The sequence below is a fragment of the Oncorhynchus masou genome, chromosome 22 (assembly GCF_036934945.1).
Source record: "Oncorhynchus masou masou isolate Uvic2021 chromosome 22, UVic_Omas_1.1, whole genome shotgun sequence".
Lineage (NCBI taxonomy): Eukaryota > Metazoa > Chordata > Actinopteri > Salmoniformes > Salmonidae > Oncorhynchus > Oncorhynchus masou.
Window position 1 is genome coordinate 39,545,141 of NC_088233.1, and position 27,047 is coordinate 39,572,187.

At 43.6% G+C, this 27,047-nt stretch overlaps 2 protein-coding genes across 2 annotated transcripts in view; one reads left to right on the forward strand and one right to left on the reverse strand.

Moving 5' to 3' along the window:
• The window catches only part of zcchc14 (zinc finger, CCHC domain containing 14), a 35,037-nt gene extending 14,201 nt beyond the window's left edge, over positions 1-20,836 (forward strand). Inside the window, exons 3-13 of the mRNA XM_064930193.1 lie at positions 4,161-4,231; positions 4,344-4,415; positions 4,622-4,707; positions 9,732-9,829; positions 10,407-10,443; positions 11,787-12,066; positions 12,512-12,600; positions 14,273-14,394; positions 16,407-16,562; positions 16,668-17,825; positions 17,959-20,836. Of these exons, the coding sequence (XP_064786265.1) occupies positions 4,161-4,231; positions 4,344-4,415; positions 4,622-4,707; positions 9,732-9,829; positions 10,407-10,443; positions 11,787-12,066; positions 12,512-12,600; positions 14,273-14,394; positions 16,407-16,562; positions 16,668-17,825; positions 17,959-18,014 (2,225 nt within the window). The 3' untranslated portion in view covers positions 18,015-20,836. The remainder of the gene's footprint in view (positions 1-4,160; positions 4,232-4,343; positions 4,416-4,621; positions 4,708-9,731; positions 9,830-10,406; positions 10,444-11,786; positions 12,067-12,511; positions 12,601-14,272; positions 14,395-16,406; positions 16,563-16,667; positions 17,826-17,958) is intronic.
• A 142-nt stretch (positions 20,837-20,978) lies between these two features.
• map1lc3b (microtubule-associated protein 1 light chain 3 beta) lies at positions 20,979-26,530 on the reverse strand. The gene is made up of 4 exons (XM_064930194.1): positions 26,282-26,530; positions 24,294-24,349; positions 23,064-23,170; positions 20,979-22,861 (listed from the first exon to the last, which is right to left on the reverse strand). Exons 1-4 carry the CDS (start codon positions 26,319-26,321, stop codon positions 22,687-22,689), a joined length of 378 nt encoding a protein of 125 aa, XP_064786266.1. The 5' UTR covers positions 26,322-26,530; the 3' UTR covers positions 20,979-22,686.
• Positions 26,531-27,047: the final 517 nt, after the last annotated feature.

Genomic DNA, 27,047 nt, shown 5'->3' on the forward strand with positions numbered 1-27,047 from the left:
ACACCATGAGTAGTTCATCATAAAACATATACCACCTCCTTTCTTCTTCCCAGAGAGTTCTTTATTCCTGCCTGCGCAATGTACTGAGAACTCAGCTGTCTGTATGGATGTGAACTGTATATCCGTAGGGAGTAGAGAGCCATGATTCTGTGAAAGTATGTTACAGTCCCTGATGTCTCTCTAGAAGGAGATCCTCGCCCTGAGCTCCTCTACTTTATTGTCCAGAGACTGAACATTAGCGAGTAATATACTTGCATCCTAGACCTTTCCACTTCACAATAACAGTACAGTTGACTGGGGAGCTCAAGCGGGGCAGAAATTTGATGAACTGACTTGTTGGAAAGGTGGCATCCTATGACGGTGCCACGTTGAAAGTCACTGAGCTCTTCAGTAAGGCCATTCTACTATCAGTGTTTGTTTGTCTATGGCGATCGCATGGCTGTGTGCTCGAGTTTATACACCTGACAGCAATGGGTATGGCTGAAATAGCCGAATCCACTAATTTGAAGGTGTGCCCACAATCTTTTGTATATACTGTATAGTATTTTACTTTTCATATATGTTTTACAAATACTTTAAAAAAAAGTTTTGTGTAGATCCTTGACAAAAAATATGCCAATTAAATCCATTTTAATCCCACTTTGTAGCACAACAATATGTGGAAAAGTCAACAGTTGTGAATGCTTTCTGAAGGCACTGTATGTGTGTGTTTTCTACCCCAGTTCGCTCCTCTTCGATGTAGGTTTTACAGATGCTCCTCTACCCCGTAGCGGCAACCCCTCTAATTTAGCGTACCCTGCGTGCACAACCCATGTGGAATTCCTAGTGCCCTTCAGTCTCTACACTTTTTGGCACTGACGGAGACATTGATTACCCTAGAGAACACTGCTGCACCAGCTGCTCTTTTGGCATCTGACTACATTGTTATTTATTTTTTGGGCTCTTTTGCACCCCAGTAGCTCTACTTGCACATCACCATCTGTACAGTTGTCACTCCAGTGTTAATGCTAAATTGTAATTATTTCGCCACTATTGGCCTATTTTTATTGCCTACTTTTATTGCCTTATTTTTCTGTTGTGTTATTGACTGTTTATCCCATGTGTAACTCTGTGTTTTTTTCACACTGCTTTGCTTTTATCTTGGCCCAACCCCATCTCAAACTTGTATCTCAAACAGACTGTTTAAAAATGCTTGCTATTTCCTCATAGTGGATGATGTCAACCTCCCGAGGAGGATGAGCTGGCCAATCAACTGTCTACTGAGTTAAACATTTTCATTACTGTTATATACGCTCACACCATTCTGTTGTTGGGGTATGCCATACCTAATTACATTTTTTGCGGAAGGAAAACTATTTCACTCATATTGTAATTAATTATAAGTAATATTTCATAGAAATATAGAAACACTGGACAGTTACTTTAGTGCCAATTTGTCTACGGATGATCATACCATACCAAATCATCTCTATCAAGACCAGTCATTGTCGCGTGAACAATGGGAAATGTAGTTACATATTTAGGTGACTTACAATAACATACGCTGAACAAAACAATAAACACAAAGTCCCATGTTTCATCAGCTGAAATAACAGATCCCAGAAATGTTCACAAAAACATCTTTCTCTCAAATGTTCTGCACAAATTTGTTTAGATCCCTGTTAGTGAGCATTTCTCCTTTGCCAAGATAATCCATCCACCTGACAGTTGTGACATATCAAGAAGCTGATTAAACAGCATGATCATTACACAGGTGCACCTTGTCCTGGGGACAATAAAAGCCCACTCTAAAATGTGCAGTTTTGTCACAAAACAAAATGCCACAGATGTCTCAAGTTTTGAGGGAGAGTGCAATTGGCATGCTGACTGCAGGAATGTTCCTCAGAGTTAATTTCCAGAGAATTGAATGTTGAATTGACCATAAGCTGCCTCCAATGTCGTTTTAGAGAATTTGGCAGTCCGTACACCCGGCCTCACAACTTAGACCACGTATAACCACGCCAGTCCAGGACGTCCACATCCGGCTTCTTCACCTGTGGGATTGCTGAGCCCAGCCACCCAGACAGCTGATGAAACTGTGGGTTTTCACAACCAAAGAATTTTTGCACAAACTGTCAGAAACCGTCTCAGGGAAGCTCATCTGCGTACTTGTCTTCCTCACCAGCGTCTTGACCTGACTGCAGACAGTGTCGTAACTGACTTCAGTGGGGAAATGTTCACCTTCGATGGCCACTGGCACGCTGGGGAAGTTTGGGATGCTCTGGATCGACGTGTATGACAGAGTGTTTCAGTTTCTGCTAATATCCACCAACTTTGCACAGCCATTGAAGAAGAGTGGGACAACATTCCACAGGCCACAATCAGCAGCCTTATCTCTATGCAAAGGAGATTTGTCACGCTGCATGTGGCAAATGGTGGTCGCACCAGATAAGGACTGGTTTTCTGATCCACGCTCCTACTTTTTTTAAGGTATCTGTGACCAACAGATGCATATCTGTATTACCAGTCATGTGAAATCCATAGATTAGGGCCTAATGAATTTATTTAAATTGACTGATTTCCTTATATGAACTGTCACTCAGTAAAATCTTTGAAATTGCTGCATATTTTGTTTATATTTTTGTTCATGATACCAATTTAAAAAAAGATCTGCTTAGAGTTTTTATCATTTTCAATTGCGTGAGGATGATGTGTAAACTCTGCCGTGACGGAGAGTGCATGGTATTAGGGAAGGACTGCTCTATTGCTGAGCCTGTGGCTACTGTATAATTTTGTATGGACAGGAGAGGTTCTTGGCTAGAAGGGATACAGCTTTTGTAAAATTAATGTCAGATATGACTTTTTACAGCAGGTCATAAGAACTAGGTTAAGGTTAGGAAAATAGTTTGAGTTAGCTAAAATGCCCCAAAAAATGTTTGACATTAATTTTATAAAAGCTGGATCCCTTCTAGCTGAGACTGCAGGAGAGGGAGCTCACACAGGAAGGGAGAATCCAGGCCAGACAGCATGACATAGTTCCTCTGCTGTCTCTCACTCACATCACATTCACTTTAAAAAAAGTTTTTAAAAAACGTTCCCCACTTGGCTCTTTTACACACTGTGTTCCTACGCTCTTTCACTTACACACTCACACATGCCTGTGCGCACACGCACACACACACACACACACACACACACACACACACACACACACACACACACACACACACACACACACACACACACACACACACACACACACACACACACACACACACACACACACACAGTGAGAGTAATGACGTTTTAGCCTTTAGTAAAGCAGTTTAGACATACAGTGAGACCTAGACTTTCTGCTACTCAGAACACTTCAGATGAGTTCACACTTGCCTGCCGGGGGAGAGGCCCTTTCCTGGCCTGAGACTGAGAGCCAAACCTCTGGGTAAGAAAAGTTACAGGGGAGGTTTTTCACAGTATTTCTCCATTTCTGATCCGCTCAGATTAGGTCACTTTCAGCACAGAGCTTCATTCAGCTAGCTAGTGCCTCTCCCAGTGCTAATACACACCGGAGGAAGTGCTGAGTCTGCAGGGTATATTTAACAAACAGGCTTGTGTGTGTGTGTGTGTGTGTGTACTCTAATGTATGTGTGTTTATGAGTGTTGTGTATGAGATTTCAGATTGTGTGTGTGTGTGTGTGTGTGTGTGTGTGTGTTCTCTGAATCCGATACGGAGTTCAGCCAAATGTTTTAAAATGTCACTGGCAGGATCCCTAAAATGTGCCACTAGTCCAGCCATAAATCTAGATCATCCTGTCACCATTTCTCTCCATGGCTCTCTTTCTTTCTACCTTGTACCTCTATCTGTATGTTCTCTCTAGTTTTTTTGTTCTATCTCACTGTCCTCTGTTCTCCAGTTTAAAGTTTTTAATGTGTTTAAATAGACACCAGGTGACCTCATTTTCTGTGATGTTCTCTACAAATTCAGATATGTCATTTAAGTACATTTGGTGCCAAAAGAACAGTCTCAACAGTAGATCTAACAGGAACTAATATTTCATCTAGCATGCATGGCAGAAAAATACGAGACACCAAAGCAATGTCTTACTTGATGTTCTTTGTTTGCTGAATGATAAAATCAGATAATCCAAATAATATATACATATATATATTCTTTTCTTCAGTGAACATAGAGAGGATAGAGCTGAGTGGAGTGACTCACAAGGGGGAGAAACCAAGTGAATATATGCTAGAGGTGGGTACACACACACACACACACACACAGGAACACATAAGTTCCAGTATGTACTGTATGTTAGTTATTGTACACTGTTGCCCTGTCTACTCACTCTCTCCTTATCCCACAGGTCACATGGTCAGACTCCTCTGTTTCCACTGTGAGCAGGACTCACCAGGAGGTGCTGAACTTCCTCTCCCAGGTAAGAAAGTGGCTGAAGCACAGAGGGGGGACTGAGCGCTTATGTCTCTTATCGACTGTTCTGCTAACTAGCAGCTACCTTTTTTCAGGCTAGGATTGACAGAATTTTGAAGTGGGGTGGAAACCTGTATTTATGTCCACTGTACCCATCTGCCATCTGTTGAATAGTGATGTGAAGGTCAATATCCTATTTTGTGTTTCTCCCAGGTCTCCCAGCTTTTCCCTGATGAAGGTCGAGAGAAGTTCCTGCTTCAGTCTCTTGGCCTTGATCAGACCTCTGAGCTGGACCCCAGGTAAGGTCCATCAGCATTGTCACTGACCAAGGTAGCCCACCTGAATATGTTCACTTGATTTTAATTTTTTTTAAATGTTATTTCACCTTTATTTAACCAGGTAGGCTAGTTGAGAACAAGTTCTCATTTGCAACTGCGACCTGGCCAAGGTAATGCATAGCAATTCGACACATCCAGGCTCTGATCAGGCCCTACACCCAAACAAGGGCACTGCGTTCATCCACCTCTGGCCTGCTCGCCTCCCTACCACTGAGGAAGTACAGTTCCAGCCCAGTCTAAACTGGTAAATGGTGGAACAAACTCCCTCACGACGCCAGGACAGCGGAGTCAATCACCACCTTCCGGAGACACCTGAAACCCCACCTCTTCAAGGAATACCTAGGATAGGATAAAGCAATCCTTCTCACCCCCCCTTAAATGATTTAGATGCACTATTGTAAAGTGGCTGTTCCACTGATGTCAGAAAGTGAATTCACAACATAAGAGCACAGAGTTATACATTATACATGGAATAAACAAAACATAGTCAATAATACAGTAGAACAAAAGAAAACAAAAAGTCTATATACAGTGAGTGCAAATGAGGTAAGATAAGGGAGTTAAGGCAATAAATAGACCATGGTGGTGAAGTAATTACAGTATAGCAATTAAACACTGGAATGGTAGATGTGCAGAAGATGAATGTGCAAGTAGAGATACTGGGGTGCAAAGGAGCAAGATCAATAAATAAATACTGTATGGGGATGAGGTAGGTAGATAGATGGGCTATGTACAGGTGTAGTGATCTGTGAGCTGCTCTGACAGCTGGTGCTTAAAGCTAGTGAGGGAGATATGAGTCTCCAGCTTCAGAGATTTTTGCCGTTTGTTCCAGTCATTGGCAGCAGAGAACTGGAAGGAACGACGACCAAAGGAGGAATTGGCTTTGGGGGTGACCAGTAAGATATACCTGCTGGAGTGCATGCTACGAGTGGGTGCTGTGACCAGTGAGCTGAGATAAGGCGGGGCTTTACCTAGCAGAGAGTTGTAGATAACCTGTAGCCAGTGGGTTTTGCGACGCGTATGAAGCGAGGTCCAACCAACGAGAGCGTATAGGTCGCAATGGTGGGTAGTGTATGGGGCTTTGGTGACAAAACGGATGGCACTTGTGATAGACTGCATCCGGTTTGTTGAGTAGAGTGTTGGAGGCTATTTTATAGATGACATCACCGAAGTCGAGGATCGGTAGGATGGTCAGTTTTACGAGGGTATGTTTGGCAGCATGAGTGAAGGATTCTTTTTCCGATATAGGAAGCCAATTCTAGATTTAATTTTGGATTGGAGATGCTTAATGTGAGTCTGGAAGGAGAGTTTACAGTCTAACCAGACACCTAGGTATTTGTAGTTGTCCATGTATTCTAAGTCAGAGCCGTCCAGAGTAGTGATGCTGGACAGGCGAGCAGGTGCGGGCAGTGATCGGTTGAATAGCATGCATTTAGTTTCCCTGCGTTTAAGAGCAGTTGGAGGCCACGGAAGGAAAGTTGTATGGCATTGAAGCTCATCTGGAGGTTAGTTAACACAGTGTCCAAAGAGGGGCCAGAAGTATACAGATTGGTGTCGTCTGCGTAGAAGTGTACCAGAGAATCACCAGCAGCAAGAGCAACATCATTGATGTATACAGAGAAGAGAGTTGCCCGTGGATTGAACCCTGTGGCACCCCCATAGAGACAGCCAGAGGTCCGGACAACAGGCCCTCCGATTTGACATACTGAACTCTATCAGAGAAGTAGTTGGTGAACCAGGTGAGGCAATCATTTGAGAAACCAAGGCTGTCGAGTCTGCCAATTAGAATGTGGTGATTGACAGAGTCGAAAGCCTTGGCCAGGTCGATGAATATGGCTGCACAGTAATGTCTCTTATCGATGGCGGTTATGATGTCGTTTAGGACCTTGAGCGTGGCTGAGGTGCACCCATGACCAGCTCTGAAACCAGATTGCATAGCGGAGAAGGTACAGTGGGATTCGAAATGGTCAGTAATCTTTTTGATAACTTGGCTTTCGAAGACCTTAGAAAGACAGGGTAGGATAGATATAGGTCTGTAGCAGTTTGGGTCTAGAGAGTCACCCCCTTTGAATAGGGGGATGAACGCGGCAGCTTTCCAATCTTTGGGAATCTCAGACGATACGAAAGAGAGGTTGAACAGGCTAGTAATAGGAGTTGCAACAATTTTGGCAGATAATTTTAGAAAGAGAGGGTCCAGATTGTCTAGCCCGGCTGATTTGTAGGAGTCCAGATTTTGCAGCTCAATCAGAACATCCGCTTTCTGGATTTGGGTGAAGGAGAAATGGTGGGGGCTTGGGCGAGTTGCTGTGGAGGGTGCCGGCAGTTGACCGGGGTAGGGGTAGCCAGGTGGAACGCATGGCCAGCCGTAGAGAAATGCTTATTGAAATTCTCAATTATAGTGGATTTATCGGTGGTGACAGTGTTTCCTAGCCTCAGAGCAGTGGGCAGCTGGGAGGAGGTGCTCTTATTCTCCATGGACTTTATAGTGCCCCAGAACTTTTTTGAGTTCGTACTACAGGATACAAATTTCTGTTTGAAAAAGCTAGCTTTAGCTTTCCTAACTGCCTGTGTATATTTGTTCCTAACTTCCCTGAAAAGTTGCATATCACAGGGGCTATTCGATGCTAATGCAGAACGCCACAGGATGTTTTTATGCTGGTCAAGGGCAGTCAGGTCTGAAGTGAACCAAGGACTATATCTCTTCCTAGTTCTACATTTTGAATGAATGGGGCATGCTTATTTTAAGATGGTGAGGAAGGCACTTTTAAAGAATAGCCAGGCATCATCTACTGACGGGATGAGGTCAATGTCATTCCAGGATACCGCAGCCAGGTCAATTAGAAAGGCCTGCTCGCAGAAGTGTTTTAAGGAGCGTTTGACAGTGATGAGTGGAGGCCGTTTGACCGCTGATCCATTACGGATGCAGGCAATGAGGCAGTGATCGCTGAGATCTTGATTGAAAACAGTAGAGGTGTATTTGGAGGGTGAGTTAGTTAGAATGACATCTATGAGGGTGCCCGTGTTTACGGATTTGGAGTTGTACCTGGTAGGTTCATTGATAATTTGTGTGAGATTGAGGGCATCAAGCTTGGATTGTAGGATGGCCGGGTGTTAAGCATGACCCAGTTTAGGTCACCTAGTAGCACGAACTCAGAAGATAGATGGGGGGCAATCAATTCAAATATGGTATAGAGGGCACAGCTGGGGGCAGAGGGAGGTCTATAGCAAGCGGCAACAGTGAGAGACTTGTTTCTTGAAAGGTGATTTTTTTTTTAATATCTTTGCAGTAGATTGCAACACCGCCCCCTTTGGCAGTTCTATCTTGATGGAAAATGCTATAGTTAGCGATGGAGATATCAAGGTATTTGGTGGTTTTCCTAAGTCAGGATTCAGACACAACTAAGACATCCGGGTTGGCAGAGTGTGCTAAAGCAGTGAGTAAAACAAACTTAGGGAGTAGGCTTCTAATGTTAGCATGCATGAAACCAAGACTTTTACGGTTACAGAAGTCAACAAATGAGAGCACCTGGGGAGTGGAGCTAGGCACTGTAGGACCTGGATTAACCTCTACATCACCAGAAGAACAGAGGAGAAGTAGGATAAGGGTACGGCTAAATGCTATACGAACTGGCTGTCTAGCACGTTCTCAAAAGAGAGTAAAAGGAGCAGGTTTCTGGGCACGGTAGCATAGATTAAAGGCATAGTGTACAGATAAAGGTAAGGTAGGATGTGAGTACATTGGAGGTAAACTTAGGCATTGAGTAATGACTAGAGAGATATAGTCTCTAGAGACGTTTAAACCAGGGGATGTTATCGCATATGTAGGAGGTGGAACAACATGGTTGGTTAAGGCATATTGAGCAGGGCTAGAGGCTCTACAGTGAAATAAGACAGTATTCACTAACCAGGACAGTAATGGACGAGGCATATTGATATTAGAGAGAGGCATGCATAGCCAAGTGAACAATATGGGTCCAGTGAGTGGTTGGGCTGACTGGGAACACGGCGATTCAGACAGTTAGCAGGCCGATGCTAACACGCGAACAGTTAGTAGGCCGGGGCTAAACAGTGATAACAGTGGTGCATAGTTAACACTGTATGTGTTGTGATATATAATATTTTCATACTACATATGTATGATAATGAGTAACAACCAAGTAGTTACTGTAGTTTATCAACAAGTGCATCGATGACGTGGGTCCTCAGATCCTCAAAAGGTTCTACAGCTGCACAATCGAGAGCATCATTACTGGTTGCATCACTGCCTGGTATGGCAACTGCTTGGCCTCAAACCAAAAGACACTCCAGAGGGTAGTGCGTACGGCCCAGTACATCACTGGGGCCAAACTTCCTGCCATCCAGGACCTCTATACCAGCCGGTGTCAGAGGAAGGCCCTAAAAATTGTCAAAGACTCCAGCCACCCTAGTCATAGACTGTTCTCTCTGCTACCACATGGCAAGCAGTACCAGAGCACCAAGTCTAGGTCCAAGATGCTTCTAAACAGCTTCTACCCCCAAGCCGTAAGACTCCTGAACATCTTATCAAATGGCTACCTAGACTATTTGCATTGCCCCCCTCCCACCCCCCTTTTACGCTGCTGCTACTATCTGTTTAATAACTATACCTACATGTACATATTACCACATTTACCTCGACTAACCGGTGTCCCCGCACATTGACTCTGTACCGGTACCACCTGTATATAGCCTTTTGTTATTTTACTACTTCTCTTTAATTATTTGTTACTTTTATGTCTTAGTCTTATTTTTGTAGGTATTTTTTTAAACTGCATTGTTGGATAAGGGCTTGTAAGCAAGCATGTCACTGTAAGGTCTACCGACACCTGTTGTATTCGGCGCATGTTGTTTTAATGTTGTTTTTGACCTAGTTCCAGGTGTTACTGTCAAAGACAAGAGATAAGGAGGGAAGGAATCATATCGAGCATGGAATGTAACGTTGTCTCATGTGTTCCTTCCTTGTACAGGTGCCTGACGGTTCTTCCAGCCCACATTCTCAAACACTACCAAGCCGAACTCTTCTTCAGCACTGCCACCATCGCCCTCTCTCCCCCTCCCACTTCAAGTAAGACTCCTGTCCTAACCCTACTCTGTGTTCATGGGACGTATATGTCCCCCTCTCTGTTTGGCTGAGAGGAGTGGCACTTCATCTCTGGGGTTTGAGGGGTTCTATTTTCGATTTGTGTGGGAATTTGGACTGGCATGTTTGTGTTGGTAGGCCTGGCGAATGGTGACATCATCCTAGAGTTTATTTATAGTTCCGTCTCCCCAGGCAGGGCAGTGGCAGTGGGAGAGACCTGGATGTCTGTCTGACTGTGTCTGGAGCAGCTAGCCTTTCGCCGCTTGGCTGATATTGCGAGACCCTTGGGATGCAGTGAAATAAAAATCTATCTTACTCTGCTGTAATGTGGTACCACAGGCCCCAGTAAAGTGCTGAAATATCACACTGCTCTTAAATTAAACTCGAAAAACTGGTGACCCTCAGCTGATATTTTGTTCCTAACTTGTAAAGAGGTCAATAAACAATAGACAAGATTCAAAAATACATTTTGCGTACTGTATATCGCCGTTCATAAAGTATACTTATTTAGAGGTTGTTGATTATGTGGCTGACTGATCTATGTTTCTTTCATGTGCTACAGGTCTTGGGTGCTTGTTTCAATACAGAGGAGCAAACAGGTGGGCTCCCATCTTTAACACTCAACATACACTATATATACAAAAGTATGTGGACACACCTTCAAATTAGTGGATTCGGCTATTTCAGCCACACCCGTTGCTGACAAGTGTGTAAAATCGAGCACACAGTCATGCAATCTCCATAGATAAACATTGTCAGTAGAATGGCCTTACTGAAGAGCTCAGTGACTTTCAAAATGGCACCATCATAGGGTACCACCTTTTCAACAAGTCAATTTGTCAAATTTCTGCCTTGCAAGAGCTGCCCTGGTAAACTGTAAGTGCTGTTATTGTGAAGTGGAAACGTCTAGGAGAAACATCGGCTCAGCCGTGAAGTGGTAGGCCACACAAGCTCACAGAACGGGACTGCCGAATGCTGAAGCGCGTAGATACTCGGTACTCGGTTGCAGCACTCACTACCTAAGATCACCATGCGCAATGCCAAGCTTCGGCTGGAATGGTGTAAAGCTCACTGCCATTGCACCCTGGAGCAATGGAAATGCGTTTTATGGAGTGAAAATCACACTTCACCATATGGCAGTCTGATGGACGAATCTGGGTTTGGCGGATGCCAGGAGAACGCTACTTGCCCCAATGCATAGTGCCAACTGTAAAGTTCGGTGGAGGATAAATAATGTTCTGGGGCTGATTTTCATGATTTGGGCTAGGCCTCTTAGTTCCAGTGAAGGGAAATCTTAACGATACTGCATTCAATTACATTCTAGAAGATTCTGTGCTTGCAACTTTGTGGCAACAGTTTTGGGAAGGCCTTTTCCTGTTTCAGCATGACAATACTTCGATGCACAAAGCGAGGTCCATACAGAAATGGTTTGTCGAGATCAGTGTGGAAGAACTTGACTGGTCTGCACAGAGTCTTGACCTCAACCCCAGCGAACACCTTGGGGATGAATAGGAATGCCAACTGCAAGCCAGGCCTAATCACCCAACATCAGTGCCCGACCTCACCAATGCTCTTGTGGCTGAATGGAAGCAAGTACCCGCAGCAATGTTCCAACATCTAGTGGAAAGCCTTCGCAGAAGAGTGGAGGTTGTTATACCAGCAAAGGGGGGACCAACTCCATATTAATGACCATGATTTTGGAATGAGATGTTCGACTAGCAGGTGTCCACATACTTTTGGTAATGTAGTGTCACTAAGTTTGATATAGACTGTTGCTGCCTATTCAAATCTGCAACCTCTATAATTATCTTAATATCTTAATTACATTATTTCCATCCTTTGCAATATACAGTATTCACTGTCCTTTTCCTGTCATGAACCTTTCCCTATTTTTCCTCCATGTTTCCTATCCTCCTCTCCCCCCCCCGCTCCTCTCTCTCAGGGCTTTATGTGGTGTAGCCAGCATCCAGACAGTCATGAGCGTTGACAACTCCATTCAGACTCGCTCTCCTACCCAGCTGCCCCCCCAGGGCACTGTGCCCATCCTTCCTCCCGGTGGGGTGGGGGTAGCAGGGGGGGATAATGCACTCCCTCCCGGCCACCTCCAGAACCCTGGTCCTCCACTGCAGAGCAGCCCAGAACAGAATGGCATCCTGGACTGGCTGAGGAAACTCCGCCTGCACAAGTACTATCCAGTGTTCAAGCAGTTGACCATGGAGGAGGTGGGTGGGCTTTGAGGAAGGAGAGAGTCTCTCATTGGTGGGTTTAGGTTACAGTGGATGAATGGCATTTAAGACACCTATGGAGCTGAAGAGATCAGGATATAACTAAAAGTGGCTTTGTTCTGGCTTGGAAATGGGGTGTATGCAGGGAAAGAGTTCAGATCCAGAAAACGTTTATGTCCCCAAAGAGGGATTCATTTAGCAGCAATCACAATACTGACAAAATCACATATTAAAAAACAGCTAAGGATATTTAGAAGCAAGTAGTCTGGACAAGTGCAATATCAATGATAACATGTCAGAATGAGGCTACATGTCTGTTATTAGAAAGCCCCAACAACAGACATTAGAATAGATCAAACAACAGCTGCTGTCTTCCCCTAACAATCACATTCTCCCTAGTAGCCCCTATCTGTGCTCTTAAATGTGCTCTTTTTTCCCGCAGTTCCTTGGACTCACAGAGGAGGATCTGAACAAGTATGACCTCACCCAGGGAGCCAAGAAGAAGCTGAAGACGCAGCTGGAACTGCAGAAGTGAGTCTGAACCCTGAACCCAGACCCCTTATCAAGCCCTCTGTCCCCCAGCCACATAAAAGCAGTGACACGCCCATTCCAACATACTCCTGTGTAGACCCAGGTAGTTCAGAGGGTAATGAGATGGATGGATGGGTAGATGGATGGATGGGTAGATGGATGGATGGATGGATGGATGTGTAGATGGATGGATGGGTATATGGATGGGTGGGTAGCTGGATGGGTGGGTAGATGGATGCATGCATGGGTAGATGGATGAATGGATGGGTAGATGGGTGGGTGGGTGGGTGGTTAGATGGATGCATGCGTGGGTGGATGGATGGGTGGGTGGGTGGGTGGGTGGATGGATAGATAGATACTCTTTACAACTAATGTTTCATAATTTTATTATTTAGATAGTCTTACTTCATAGTTTGTGTAGCATTTGTAAATGGTGTGTCTGTTGATTGTTTATTATATTAAACATTAACACAGGAGATTTGTCAATGGTGTTTATGTAAGGGACAATCAACACGAGGTTATGTGTTCTATGGAATATAATAAATGACACGCGGTAGCTGAGTGGAACTAACCTTCCATGGAGTTGCGTTATTTCCCTTAGAGCCACGAGTTGATTAACCCTTTTATACTGAGGCTTTCAAAGCAGCTCAAACAAAACATGTAAAAATGAACTATGGGCATTGAATTGCAAACATACCGTGTGTTATAAGAAAATAATGCTCTAGAATACCCTTCAAGACAGAAATTAGTATTCAACAATCCCTTACAAAAAAAATATTGCCGTTTTTATAAGTGCAGTAATTGCAGTCGACTGGACTCAGTAATTGCAGAATAACTACAGTGAACTGCAGTTACACTGCAAAATTAGCATATGAAAAGAAACTGTTATTTTGGATGCAGCATACTGCAGTTATACTGCACTCTAACTGCAATCTTTTTCTGTAAGGCATGTCATGGTATAAAGATTCATGGTCATTTGGTTGTCAATGGTTAACTATCATTCCGGTGGGGTAGATTGGTTAGTCCAGATAAGTTGTACCTAAAGGAAAGATGGAAAGAATAAACCGGATGGAAAACCCAGTCACCTGTTGTAGCGTAGGAGTGTTACTGAGAGAGAACACTATCACTCAGCCTGTTTCCACAGCTAATATCAGCATGTTTCCATTAGCCAGGTTTAGCCAGGTACGACCACGTGTGTTGGTGACAGGAAGTGGAAAGTTCCTCAGGTGCTTTTCCATAGATCTGTCGGACTATCAGAGAGCTTCATGGGAGCATATTCGGGATCACTCATTACACTGTCAAGCCTGTTTTTTTTTTCTCCACCTGGCAATGCAGCTAAATTAACAGGATTTTCCAAGCTATATAATATGGTGAGTTGTCAAAATTGTGTAAGTGTACCGACTCGAAAGTTGTTAAAAAAAAATTCTAGCAATTCTCTGTACCATTCATGGCACTGGTGTTCATCTCAAATAACTATTTCTCACACAACCTGTTGCTGGTGTGTTGGTGAAACGGAGGGTGTTGATGCTGTGCTTTTGTAATCTTGACGGCTAGACTAGAGCACCCTCTAGGGTTTCAATAGAGCTACTGTCTCCAGATCATACTGTGGCTGTCCACTATGTAGAGATGACAAAGATGTTGCTGTGATGACTGACTGTGTTCCTGTCAAAAGGGAGAAGATGGAGAAGAGGTATATGTTGTCCCAGTTCCCTGTGTCCTGCAGTGGCATCGCCAGGGTTACTCCATCCAGCCACATAGGCCCAGTGGCACACGTCTACTCAAGTAGCAACACAGGTACAGTATGCAACTCATCTGACAGGATAACATTTCAATACAAAAGTAAACTTGACATTTGGAATAAAGGCACAAAGACATGATCGGTACTCTGTTTGCATGTAGACTACACATTTATTAACATTGGCAATCCCTACAACATGTACACCAGAGGAGGCTGGTGGGGGGAGCTGTAGGAGGATGGTCCCATTTTAATGGCTGAAATGGGACAAAGAGAACGGAGTCAAATGTGAGGTTTCCATATGTTTGATGTGTTTCATACTGTTCCATTTATTCCATTCCAGCCATTACAATGAGCCGTCCTTCTATAGCTCCTCCCACCAGCCTCCTCTGACGTACACCTTCTCAGCATGACCTTTACAACGTACTGCAGGTAGCCTACGTCAGTTGAAGTCGGAGGTTTACATACACCTTAGCCAAATACATTTAAAAACTCAGTTTTTCACAATTCCTGACATTTAATCCTAGTAAAAAATGACCTGTCTTAGGTCAGTTAGGATCACCACTTTATTTTAAGAATGTGAAATGTCAGAATAATAGTAGAGAGAATGATTTATTTCAGCTTTTATTTCTTTCATCACATTCGTAGTGGATCAGAAGTTTACATACACTCAATTAGTATTTGGAAGCATTGCCTTCAAATTGTCAAACGTTTCGGGTAGCCTTCTACAAGCTTCCCACAATAAGTTGGGTGAATTTTGGCCCATTCCTCCTGACAGAGCTGGTGTAACTGAGTCAGGTTTGGAGGCCTCCTTGCTCACACACACTTTTTCAGTTCTGCCCACAAATTTTCTATGGGATTGAGGTCAGGGCTTTGTGATGGCCACTCCAGGACTTTGTTGTCCTTAAGCCATTTTGCCACAACTTTGGAAGTATGCTTGGGGTCATTGTCCATTTGGAAGACCCATTTGCGACCAAGCTTTAACTTCCTGACTGATGTCTTGAGATGTTGCGTCAATATATCCACATAATGTCCTACCTCATGATGCTATCTATTTTGCGAAGTGCACCAGTTCCCTTGCAGCAAAGCACCCCCACAACATGATGCTGCCACCCCCGTGCTTCACGGTTGAGATGGTGTTCTTCGGCTTGCAAGCCTCCCCCTTTTTCCTCCAAACATAACGATGGTCATTATGGCCAAACAGTCCTATTTTTGTTTCATCAGACCAGAGGACATTTCTCCAAAAAGTACGATCTTAGTCCCCATCTGCAGTTGCAAACCATAGTCTGGCTTTTTTTATGCCGGTTTTAGAGCAGTGGCTTCTTCCTTGCTGAGCGGCCTTTCAGGGTATGTCAATATACAGTGGGGCAAAAAAGAATTTAGTCAGCCACCAATTGTGCAAGTTTTCCCACTTAAAAAGATGAGAGAGGCCTGTAATTTTCATCATAGGTACACTTCAACTATGACAGACAATATGAGAAGAAAAAAACAGAAAATCACATTGTAGGAATTTTAATGAATTTATTTGCAAATTATGGTGGAAAATAAGTATTTGGTCACCTACAAACAAGCAAGATTTCTGGCTCTCACAGACCTGTAACTTCTTCTTTAAGAGGCTCCTCTGTCCTCCACTCGTTACCTGTATTAATGGCACCTGTTTGAACTTGTTATCAGTATAAAAGACACCTGTCCACAACCTCAAACAGTCACACTCCAAACTCCACTATGGCCAAGACCAAAAAGTTGTCAAAGAACACCAGAAACAAAATTGTAGACCTGCACCAGGCTGGGAAGACTGAATCTGCAATAGGTAAGCAGCTTGGTTTGAAGAAATCAACTGTGGGAGCAATTAGGAAATGGAAGACATAGAAGACATACAAAGACATACAAGACCATACAAGATCACATTCTTAAAATCAAGTGGTGATCCTAACTGACCTAAAACAGGTAATTGTTACTAGGATTAAATGTCAGGAATTGTGAAAAACTGTGTTTAAATGTAGTTGGCTAAGGTGTATGTAAACTTCAACTGTACACCTTCAGCTTCATTGATCACAGTTTCTTTGTTTAGAGCTGTGTGTGGAGGTAGAGACAGGCGTGCACCCTCTCACCCGGGACAGCAGCTCCTCTTCAGGGTATTCCAGCGCCCCCTCCAGCCCCATGACCCCTCACTCTCTGTCTTTGTCCCGGGAAGGTGCCTTCAACAGGGCCAAGGAGCCACACAGACGTGAGTCTATCTCCCTCAGGAGTTATCAAGCTAACTGAAATGGCCTTCAATAAGTTGGTATATCACTGATAACATTTTGTTCTGTGTCATCCTGTTCCTATCCAGGGATGGAGTCAGGACTAGAACAAGGAGAGAAGGACAGGACTTACGTTCTCCTAAACCCCACCGTTACAACAGGGCCTAGTCGGCCCACTGCTCAGGTTCTGCCTGTGCAGAATGATCCTACTCCCTGCCCCTCCCACATGAGCCTTCCTCCTCCCTCCCTAAGCCTACAGTCACCAGGACGCATCCTGGGTTCCCCCTGTAAGCCCCGGCTACCTCCCTTCTGCCCTGATGAGCGGGCCAAGCCCCTGGGTTCAGGTGTGGCTGTTGGGGTGCGACTGGAGAGAGTGTTCCCTGGCCTGAGTGTGGACAGTATGGGGTCCCCTCCCCTTCGCCAGGACTCTGCTGGTCCCCGGGGGCCCTCCGGGGTCACTGTGCTGCGCTCCCCTCCAGTCTTGATGGTGGACACCAGCTCCGCCCTCACCACAACCTCCAACACTCTGCACCACGTCTCACACCCCCCTCTACACCTGCAGGTGTCCCCCTCTCTACGGCATACTGGACACTACCCCTACCCCTACTCTTCTGCCTCCTCCTCATCTCCTGCCTCCAAGTTAGCTTTTCCGTCTGTGGGTAGCGTTCACATGGGAACTGCGAGCAGTGTTCCCATGGCAGTGGTGCCAGGCAACACCTACTGTGTGAACAGTAGGTCCGCTGTCCAACCCAGCTCCAGTCCCACCTCCACGGACACCAGCAGCTACGCTGTCACTTCTGGCTCCACCCCTAACTCCTCTGTCTGTGTCTGCAGCTCTTGTGGCTGCAGTGGGAACTGTGGCTCCTACGGGGCCCTCCCTGCCAGCTATGCAGGGTACTTCCAGCACCCCTTCTCAGGGACATCAGTGTTCCCCCTGGGGCCCCTGCTTCACCTCAGTCCCCTGCTGGCTGGGAGCAGCACTGCCAGCCCCTTCCCCTACCCCCTGGTGGCACCGCCCCTCTACAACAGCAGTGTGTCTCACAGCCACGACACCCAGGGGCAGCAGGGGCTTATCCTGCCCCCCATACAGGGCTTCCTGGGGGCCGGTGCCAACGTGCACAAGCCTCATGGGGGGGTGGGGAACGGAGGGCATAGGAAGCCAGGGAGCTTGTCCTGTTACAACTGTGGGGTCACCGGCCATCGGGCACAGGAATGCAAGCAGCCACCAATGGACGCTGCTCAGCAAGGTATAAAGTAGAACCCTTACAGCTACTAAAATAGATATTGTAATTCCATGATTAAATATACATATGTTTACTATCTGCAGAAACCTCTTGGGGAACTTGATATATTTAGCACCATTGGTATTTTGTTTTGCAGGCACGTTCCGGCTGAAGTATGCTCCCAAATCAGACAGCCAGGACTCTGGGGACTAAGAACAAGGAACTCCTGTGACCCCTGTGCACATCAGCACCTTATGATCCTCCTGGTGGAGGAGTCCCTTTCATTTGGGGCGGCAGCGTAGCCTAGTGGTTAGAGCGTTGGACTAGTAACTGGAAGGTTGTGAGTTCAAACCCCTGAGCTGACAAGGTACAAATCTGTCGTTCTGCCCCTGAACAGGCAGTTAACCCATTGTTCCCAGGCCGTCATTGAAAATAAGAATGTGTTCTTAACTGACTTGCCTGGTTAAATAAAGGTAAAATAAATAAAAATGTAGGTAACTCTTTGAACACCCTTTGATGATTGGTGAATGAATGGTGGCCTGGGGCCACTTAACTCGACTGATGAAAGTCGAAGCATGGAGTCAGTTTGGAAGGAGATATTAACCCCAGTTCATCTGTAACATATGATCTTGATCATACAAGAGATGGTCAGGTCTAAACCCTGAGGCCGAGGGTATACAGTGTTTTCAAATGGGAAATGATTTAGCTGTACAAAATCCAGTTGAAAATATGATGCAATACTTCTCACACTACTTGGTACACACCTCGGCCTCACTCAGTCAATCGGTCAAACTCCACAGACCTACACCTTTCATAACAACTCATGCGTATGCAAAGATGTCCTCTTAAGTCGCTCTGGAGATGAGTTGGATGTATCTGAGAGGATGCTGATGTGTGAATGCAAAGACTTACAGTATAATATGACTGACAAATAACGCACATTGACTGACTACCAAATCGTTCTCCTCTGGGACGGAGCAGGTCTGTGAGAAACACAGAGGAAGAGAAGCGAGTGCTTTATTCTTCACATCATTCGCTGTGGGTACTTTGCCCTATACAGTGCAGGTATTAATGGTGAAAGAAATAGTGCGAGCATTCTTAGTTTAGATTTTTTGACATTGATATTTGTGTTGTTTAATCATTTAGAAGTTGGAGCAGTCTAATTTTATAATCATTGTCGAAATGTGTGTAGGTTTTAGTTGTATGTATAAGGTTATGTATGTTTGATTTTATAATAGTTGGATTTGATGAGGTGGTGCTATGTAAAAGAATCCTTTTTGAAAAAGATTTGATATTGAATGTCAGTGAATGTGTCCTTGAGTTGCCACCATGGTGTGGCATGTGAAAGCACTTTTATGAGATCGGCTGGTCCCAGTCCATTGGATGCGAGTGTGACATGAGGACCGTATAGTCCTCAAGGATGGACAAGTTATTGTTTTTTTGTGTTGCACTGGAATGTTCCTAGCCAGGTCTGGAGGACACAATTCAGTCATAAGGGACATTTTGTTGAAAATGATGTTTATGAAATGCTCGGGGCCATGACTGAATTCAAACTGAGTTGGTTTTGGGGTGTGGTTTGATGTGGGTGTCTTTTGTGTGTGTTCGCCGGTGGGAAGAGTTAGCCAAATTATTTTGCCAATTTGCTTCAGCCAGCTTGTCCGCAACCTCTGCAAAGTTGATTTGACTTTCGATAGCCTATCTTCAGGGCTAGTTAGGGACCGTCAATAAATAACACAATATAAATTAGACAATATTTTCACATTGCAGAACTTTTCATTAAATGCTTTCAATATTTGCATATGAATTTCTACAATTTATAGTTGGTTTAATGTTTTAAGTCATTGACATGTGGAGCTATTGAATTCTTACATATTGTGTAATTTACAAATGGTCCATAACTAGCCCCATAGGGATATCCAAAGTCAACCCAAATTTACCACAGGCATTATGATTGTGTTGTGTGCAGCTCCACTCTGAATTGATGATTACTTGTATGCAGTCAGCTGTGGGCACATGGGCAGGATTTAAACAAACCCAATCTTCATTTACATTGTGATGCAGTCACAACCACAACACTTACAGAACTCTGTTTTAGACAAGGCTGACTTTATGACCAAAATTATCCTATTTACTCTTCGTAGTCAATTTTGACAGTATAATAAATGTTTGACTCATTCTGATGCCACATATGCTGTTTTCTAAATGCTACGTTTTTTTAAGGGGCTGTTGCTCTTTAAGACATTAAGACTGACAAGATCAGGTTGAAACAGGAAACAGATTTACAGTAGTTCTATTCTGCTGGATGTGATCTGGTCTGAGGACCAAAGATCAAGGAATTGGAGGGCCCAATCAAGGATTGTATCTGACCATCTGTAGAGTATTGCATGCTGGGGAATGTTGTATTTTTAAAAAGTGTCAAAACTTTTCACCACATATGTCCTGTCTAGTTCTCATGGGAGTAATAGAGCTTACAGTGAGAACATTAGTGTAACAATACGCCACATACAGAACTAGCATGCACCACAGTCACAGCGTAGACATTTCTCTGATGGTGCATTTTTTTAAATATTTTTTTGTTACATTGTGCCTAATGAATACACCCTGGTTCACGCTGCAAACATTGTGTAAACCAACTGTTTTCATTATCATTGACTATTGGAAATCATGTTTGTGCACTAAGCTGTTTATCCTGGATGCCTTAGCCACCCTGCATGGTACAAATATTTTTGTAAAGAAAATGTATGGACATAATAAAATGACACCATATTTTTGGATTCTGGAACTGGTTCACCTTACTGGTTCCAATGAGGTTGTTGTCAAACATACATGACACCCCCCTGTCCAAAAGACAAATCTAATTATCTGGTATTATTTGAATGTAACATAACTATCTTCTTAGTCAATAGCTATGCACGTTGCTTGATCAAGTAAACATTTTGTGCATTAAAAAGTTAAAACATTTGGTATTATTTTGAAGCAGATTTGAGCTTGAAGGGCAAATCACTTGTTCATTTTTATGTACTGTGTTTAAGAATTGTTTTTTATATACTGCATCAAAAACATTGTAAAGTACATTCATGTGTTCGGTTTCCATCCTTTCATGGCAACATTTGTATGTTTCTCACTGATCAGTATTTGATCTAATTCAAACGTCAGGATAGGGGTTCTAGATGGGAATACCTTTACATCGTCTGTTTTATTCATAAAATACCAACAAATACAATAAAAGGCTGTGTAATATTGCTGTGAATATGAAGAATGAGAGCGGCAAACAGCAGAGCATGCAGAGGAACATTGGGCTGATAAAACTATCATTCCTCTTATTAAACCCTCAATCAAACTGATCATAGAATCATTCGTATTCATTACACACATAGCATATGGACATTTGTACAAGGAAGTAAAATCACATTAAATAAAAACAGATTATCTGCCAAAAATGAAGATAAAAAGGCATCTAACATTTAAACAGTTGAGAGGACAGCGAGAAGGAAAAGCACAACAGTCAGCACACATTATAAAAGGCATAAATAACCCTCTATTAAACAAATTGAATATTCTAAAAGCGTGACGCCACCCTGGGATGAGTACTGTTCAGAGCCCTAGGGCAGGTCTAGGAGGGGGACGGATGGACAGTTGGTTGGTGGACAGACCCGGCCGTGATGCCCGCCCAGTCCAAAACAGCCACCAACCCCACACCCTACTTCTGACATCAGCATTATCCCACATCAGTGACCCTTTCACACACGTGCAATTCCATCATCATGCTGAACATGGAGGCAAATTTCTTATAACAATCATCATAGCAGGTTTTCGGTAGCATTTCTTTCCTTTTTAACCAGGAGTCCCTAACATCTCTTCTACGTGGAGATGTTTACAACAAAGCGCGGGAAGAATTTTTTTTTGTTTTTTTTTTGTTGAAAGGACCTTCATTTTTATTGAATTTTTTGAAAGGTGCAAAGTAAAATAATCTCTGAACCCACAACCCTTATCAAGTAGCTCAGAGCAACACGGGGGGAGGGGAACTGCTAAACTGAACGCACATTAACATGTTAGCCTTAAAAACTTGTTAATACAATGAAGCCTACAGTTTGCCTAGAATATTCAACCAAGTGACTAAAGGAAAGACTAAAGAAAAAAGAACCACTCATTTTGTCACAGCAGTTGAGACTATTGGCCTGAGTCACCAATTATAGGAGACTTGATGAAACATGTTCTTGTGGAAGTAGTTTGTCCCATGTCTGTCAAACTGGATTCAGCGCTTTAACTAAACTGTTAGAAAATTCCTCAACAACTGTTGTGATTGAAGCTTCATCCAAAATACTGAGCTCATTCAAGTTTAGCAAACACAACAAGTGGAAAATAAAATATGGAGATTTCTGTATAACTGAACTCAACCATGAAGGACTCAAGCAGGGATTTAAGCTGTAAATTGTTTGAGTCGAACTCAACCTGAACTGGCAATCATCTCTGCTATACTAATCCATTCTATACACCAAACAACCCAAAGATAACTATTGAATCTCTTTTCCAAAACACATGGCTGGATGAACAGGGAGAGGTGTTGAGTAATGGATAAACGGGGAGAGGTGTTGAGTAATGGATGTACGGGGAGAGGTGTTGAGTAATGGATGTACGGGGAGAGGTTGAGTAATGGGTAGTGGGCAGTATGAGTATGAGAAGGTGCAGGACATGGCTTTTAATATCTATAAGGGGCCCTTAAGGGCATGGGAGAAGAGGTCAGTCTGGTTCCCATTGTCTTGGCTAAGGTTTTAAGCAAGGGTTGAGGGAAGGCAAGGGGGATCGGTCTGTATTTAGGAACGAAGGATCAAGGAGGGAGGAGGAGATATCATTGTCCGAGCTATGGTGTGGTGGTGGGAGGCTGTTACTGGGGGGTTATGGTTCCAAATGTCTCCTGCGATGCGTACACCATGTAGAGGAAGCCATCATCGTCCTTCTCGCGATCGTACACCTCAGCGATGGCTGCTGACACGGAGACCATGCTGTGGCCATTCACCAGCAGGAAGAAGGCCTGGTTGGAGTTCAGCTGGAGGCGCCTCCTAGTGAGGGCAAACATACAGAGTTTAGCACATCTTATCCTCACATAGACAAGAGAGTAGATAGTATATCTGTGTATCAGATCCTCACATTTATTTTTAATGATTTGTAAGATCAATTAAGTGAATTTGCTTTAGTGATTAAATGACTGATAAAGTGGTGTCAGTAAATACAGAGAAGAGAGGATGATGGAACATCCTGTACCTGATGATTTTGATCAGCTCACTCATATTGACATGATCAGGAACCAGGAACTTGGTTTTATCCAGGATGGGCAGCTGCTTCTCTCCCTTGTATCTCTCGATGATGACCTGAAAGGGAGCAGAGGAAACGTCTTATTATAGAGCTCCCTGGACCCAAGATACACTGTGCTTGGAGGAGTCACATTACAAAGACACAGCTAGAGTTATTCACAGGGGGAGGGGATAATAACAAAGACACAGCTAGTGTTATTCACAGGGGGAGGGGATAATACCAAGACACAGCTAGTGTTATTCACAGGGGAGGGGATAATACCAAGACACAGCTAGTGTTATTCACAGGGGGAGGGGATAATACCAAGACACAGCTAGAGTTATTCACAGGGGGAGGGGATAATACCAAGACACAGCTAGTGTTATTCACAGGGGGAGGGGATAATACCAAGACACAGCTAGTGTTATTCACAGGGGGAGGGGATAATACCAAGACACAGCTAGTGTTATTCACAGGGGGAGGGGATAATACCAAGACACAGAGGGAGGGGATAATAACAAAGACACAGCTAGTGTTATTCACAGGGGGGGGAGGGGATAATACCAAGACACAGCTAGTGTTATTCACAGGGGGAGGGGATAATACCAAGACACAGCTAGTGTTGGTCACAGGGGAGGGATAATACCAAGACACAGCTAGTGTTATTCACAGGGGGGGGATAAAGACACAGCTAGTGTTATTCACAGGGGGAGGGGATAATACCAAGACACAGCTAGTGTTATTCACAGGGGGAGGGGATAATACCAAGACACAGCTAGTGTTATTCACAGGGGGAGGGGATAATACCAAGACACAGCTAGTGTTATTCACAGGGGGAGGGGCATTACTCAGCACTTTGTGACCCTGGAGAGACAAAGGAAAGGCTCAGGAAGCAGTCATGTAGTGTAACTGAGGCTCTGTTTGGCTCTCAGTGTGTGTGTGTACATCTGGGTGAAGGAGGGGAGAGAGGCAGCAGATGGAAGGTTAGAGCGATATTCAATCTGCTATGTGGTCTGCTTGGGTCCTGATACATGGCTAACACAGAGAAGGTTCCACACCCTTCTACCTATTCCTCATGAGAATAACCACTAGGGAGGATACCCTCGGTGTGTTGAGGGAAGCAAGGGTGGGTCTGTATTGAGGAATATTTTCTGTTCATGTATACATTAGGATTGTTATGGCAATAGATGTAATACTAACTGGGATCTTGTTGGGGTGCTGCTCTCGAATCAGTCTCACATCATCTACTCTCTGCTCTGTGGACACAAGGAAGAACAGGTGAGATGACAAATCAATGGGAAAATATATGGTAGCCTGTTATCTTAAACCTCCTATGTTTACACAATACAATCTGTGCAGCAAACCACCAGGTGCTGAATAAACTCAGATCCTAAACGAAACAGCAAGTGAACATTATCGGCACTAATCCAGCACACCCGAACTTTGCACCTCCATGACCATGTGTAACAAGGACAAAACGACTGTTTCCATGGCACCAGATAAGGCCCCTTTGTTATCACTCAAACCCTGTTCTAGGTTAGTTCTGACGGACTGATAGAAGAAACAACAATAACACAAATGCCTGGAAGGATGAACTGCCTGATCCCAATTACTCCAGTAAAATGTTCTTATTGTGGCCTTTCTATACAGAAATACACTAGCTCACTTGTCTCTTATGTAAATCCCCCCCAAACTTGCAGTTTAACGGGTTAAAGGCCTGGGCAGTTAGAAACAAGGAAGCTCGGGCTACCTTTGGGCTACAGTCAGTGTACCAATATGTTGCTCAACACTTGGAAAGAAATATATCAGAAGGGAAATTAAAAGCTTGTTAACACCATCTCTATTTTCAGAAACCCTATTTGTTTTTAGATATTATCAAAAGTGGCCACATTTCACTTCTGTAGCCTCAGCGCAGAGATCAAGCCTACCCATGACCCCAGAGCCACATACTTTGATATAACTGGTCAAATCTACACACTATGTGATGGTAAGTTCACTTTTTAGATTTCACTTTCCAACCCACAGATTTCACTTATGTATAACCACAACAATATAATAATAACCAATGCAATAACTACATCCCCTGTTGTAACTACTGCAGTGTAAACTAGTAGCATGTTACAGCAACATTGTAACTGGTAAGATGTTTATGTTCTTTGAGTTTGGGACACTGCACGTGTTCAGCCAGTGCTCTCATTCTCACGTGGTGATATTGCGCAATTTTTTGGGGAAACGTTAAGACTGACGTTTGGTCTGAACTGTTTTGAATAAATTTGCCATGACATCAGACACTTTACCGTGACGACAAATTGGCCAACTTCAAATTCAAAGAGCTAGGAAACCTTCTGAGCCAATGTAGACTCATCCAGGAAATGGAAACTAACCGATATGTTGGCTACATGGCTTGTATCGCCAAAGAGCTTAACTGTCGCGAAGTAAACAAGGGGCCTTATCTCAGACGAAAACAATGTATCGGATATAAAAAGCCTATTTGCGGAAAGCGAAGATAACAGTCCAAATATGAATTGTCGTGTTATCTAGGTCTAGGCCTACATGATAAAGTCAGAGGTTACAGACATTTGTTTTTGTCCCTTTCCCCTAGGCCTTCCTTTCACCTACGCAATACGTCCCATCCCCCAATCATGCAGCGCACTTTCCTGCTTTTCGAGAAGAGTAATATCGGCTACTTGTTTTTTTTTTTTTTACATCTCTGTCACAAACAAGCGGAGCACACGATAATATATTTAACGTTTCGCTGCCACACGCTTACATTGTACAGAGACATACATTATATGCTACAGCATACAAACTAAACACAACAACACCATATTTGCCATCCGTCTGTTCGGGTTGCATAACATGAGCCAGATCAATTAGCCTATACAAATACAGCTACCACCTTTAATTATCACGAATTTGTCGCTGTGAAAATGCCTATATTATATAATAGATAAAATAAAGTATCTCCCATTTGTACTTAGACGGTTTATTGCCTTTGACTTCTGATCGAAGTTGAGCTGATTAACTATTCAGACACTGGGCCTTACTAGGGGAAACTGGAAAACCATCTGTTCTCCAAATAATGGCTGATACTGAAATAAGAAGCCACTACATTTGATAAAATCGAAATAATATACACAATTAGACAACTTCAATGTTACAACCTGCTGTACTAATAGGCTACATACCAAATGTCCTCCTTTGTTTGAACGTCTTCTCTGAAGGCATATTTCACGCAGGTCAAACCGTTTTGTAAACGAGGCAAAAGATCCCTGTATGAATTGAAAATATATTTAAATGTAGGTGTTGTAAATTTTTGGCCGATCAAAGCCCAGTTTTTTTTGTAATAATAAGAAGTTGAGTCCTTTGATGTTGTGCTATTCCTTCTTTGCTGATTGCTGCGGAGTCTATAGCGAAACAAACCAGTCAGCTGATATTTGACGTCACTGAGAAAGAGACCAATACCTACGCTCTGTATTTGCCGCTGGCTGCCCCACCACCACAGAAAGCACTGAGCTATCCGCCTAGCTCACCACCACAGAATGCACTGAGCTATCAGCCTAGCTCACCAAAACAGAAAGCACTGAGCTATCGGCCTAGTTCAGTGCATTCTGTGGTGGTGGGCCAGCTAGCGGAGACACATATTTCCCTCAGATTACACAAACCCACAAAGAATTTGAAAACAAATCCCAATTTGATCAACTCTACTGGGTGAAATACCACAGCAGCAAGCTGTGTTACCTGTTGCTACAAGAAAAGGCCTACCAGTGAAGAACAAACACCACGGGAAATAAACTATATTTATTTTCCCTTTTGTAACTATTTTCACATCATTACAACCCTTTCTATAGACATCATAGGATGACATCTTTATGTTTTTGGGACTTTGTAAGTGTAATGTTAACTGTAGATTTTTTTTATATCCCCCTTTTCTCTCCAATTTCATGGAGAGAA

What these genes read in the sequence shown, in the direction of transcription:
- map1lc3b (XM_064930194.1), bottom strand. Translation starts at nt 26,321, where the DNA reads ATGCCTTCAGAGAAGACGTTCAAACAAAGGAGGACATTTG. An exon ending in CAAACAAAGGAGGACATTTG is followed by an intron (nt 24,350 to 26,281) that starts GTATGTAGCCTA and finishes TTGTGTCCACAG; the next exon opens with AGCAGAGAGTAGATGATGTG. An exon ending in GAGCTGATCAAAATCATCAG is followed by an intron (nt 22,862 to 23,063) that starts GTACAGGATGTT and finishes TGCCCTCACTAG; the next exon opens with GAGGCGCCTCCAGCTGAACT.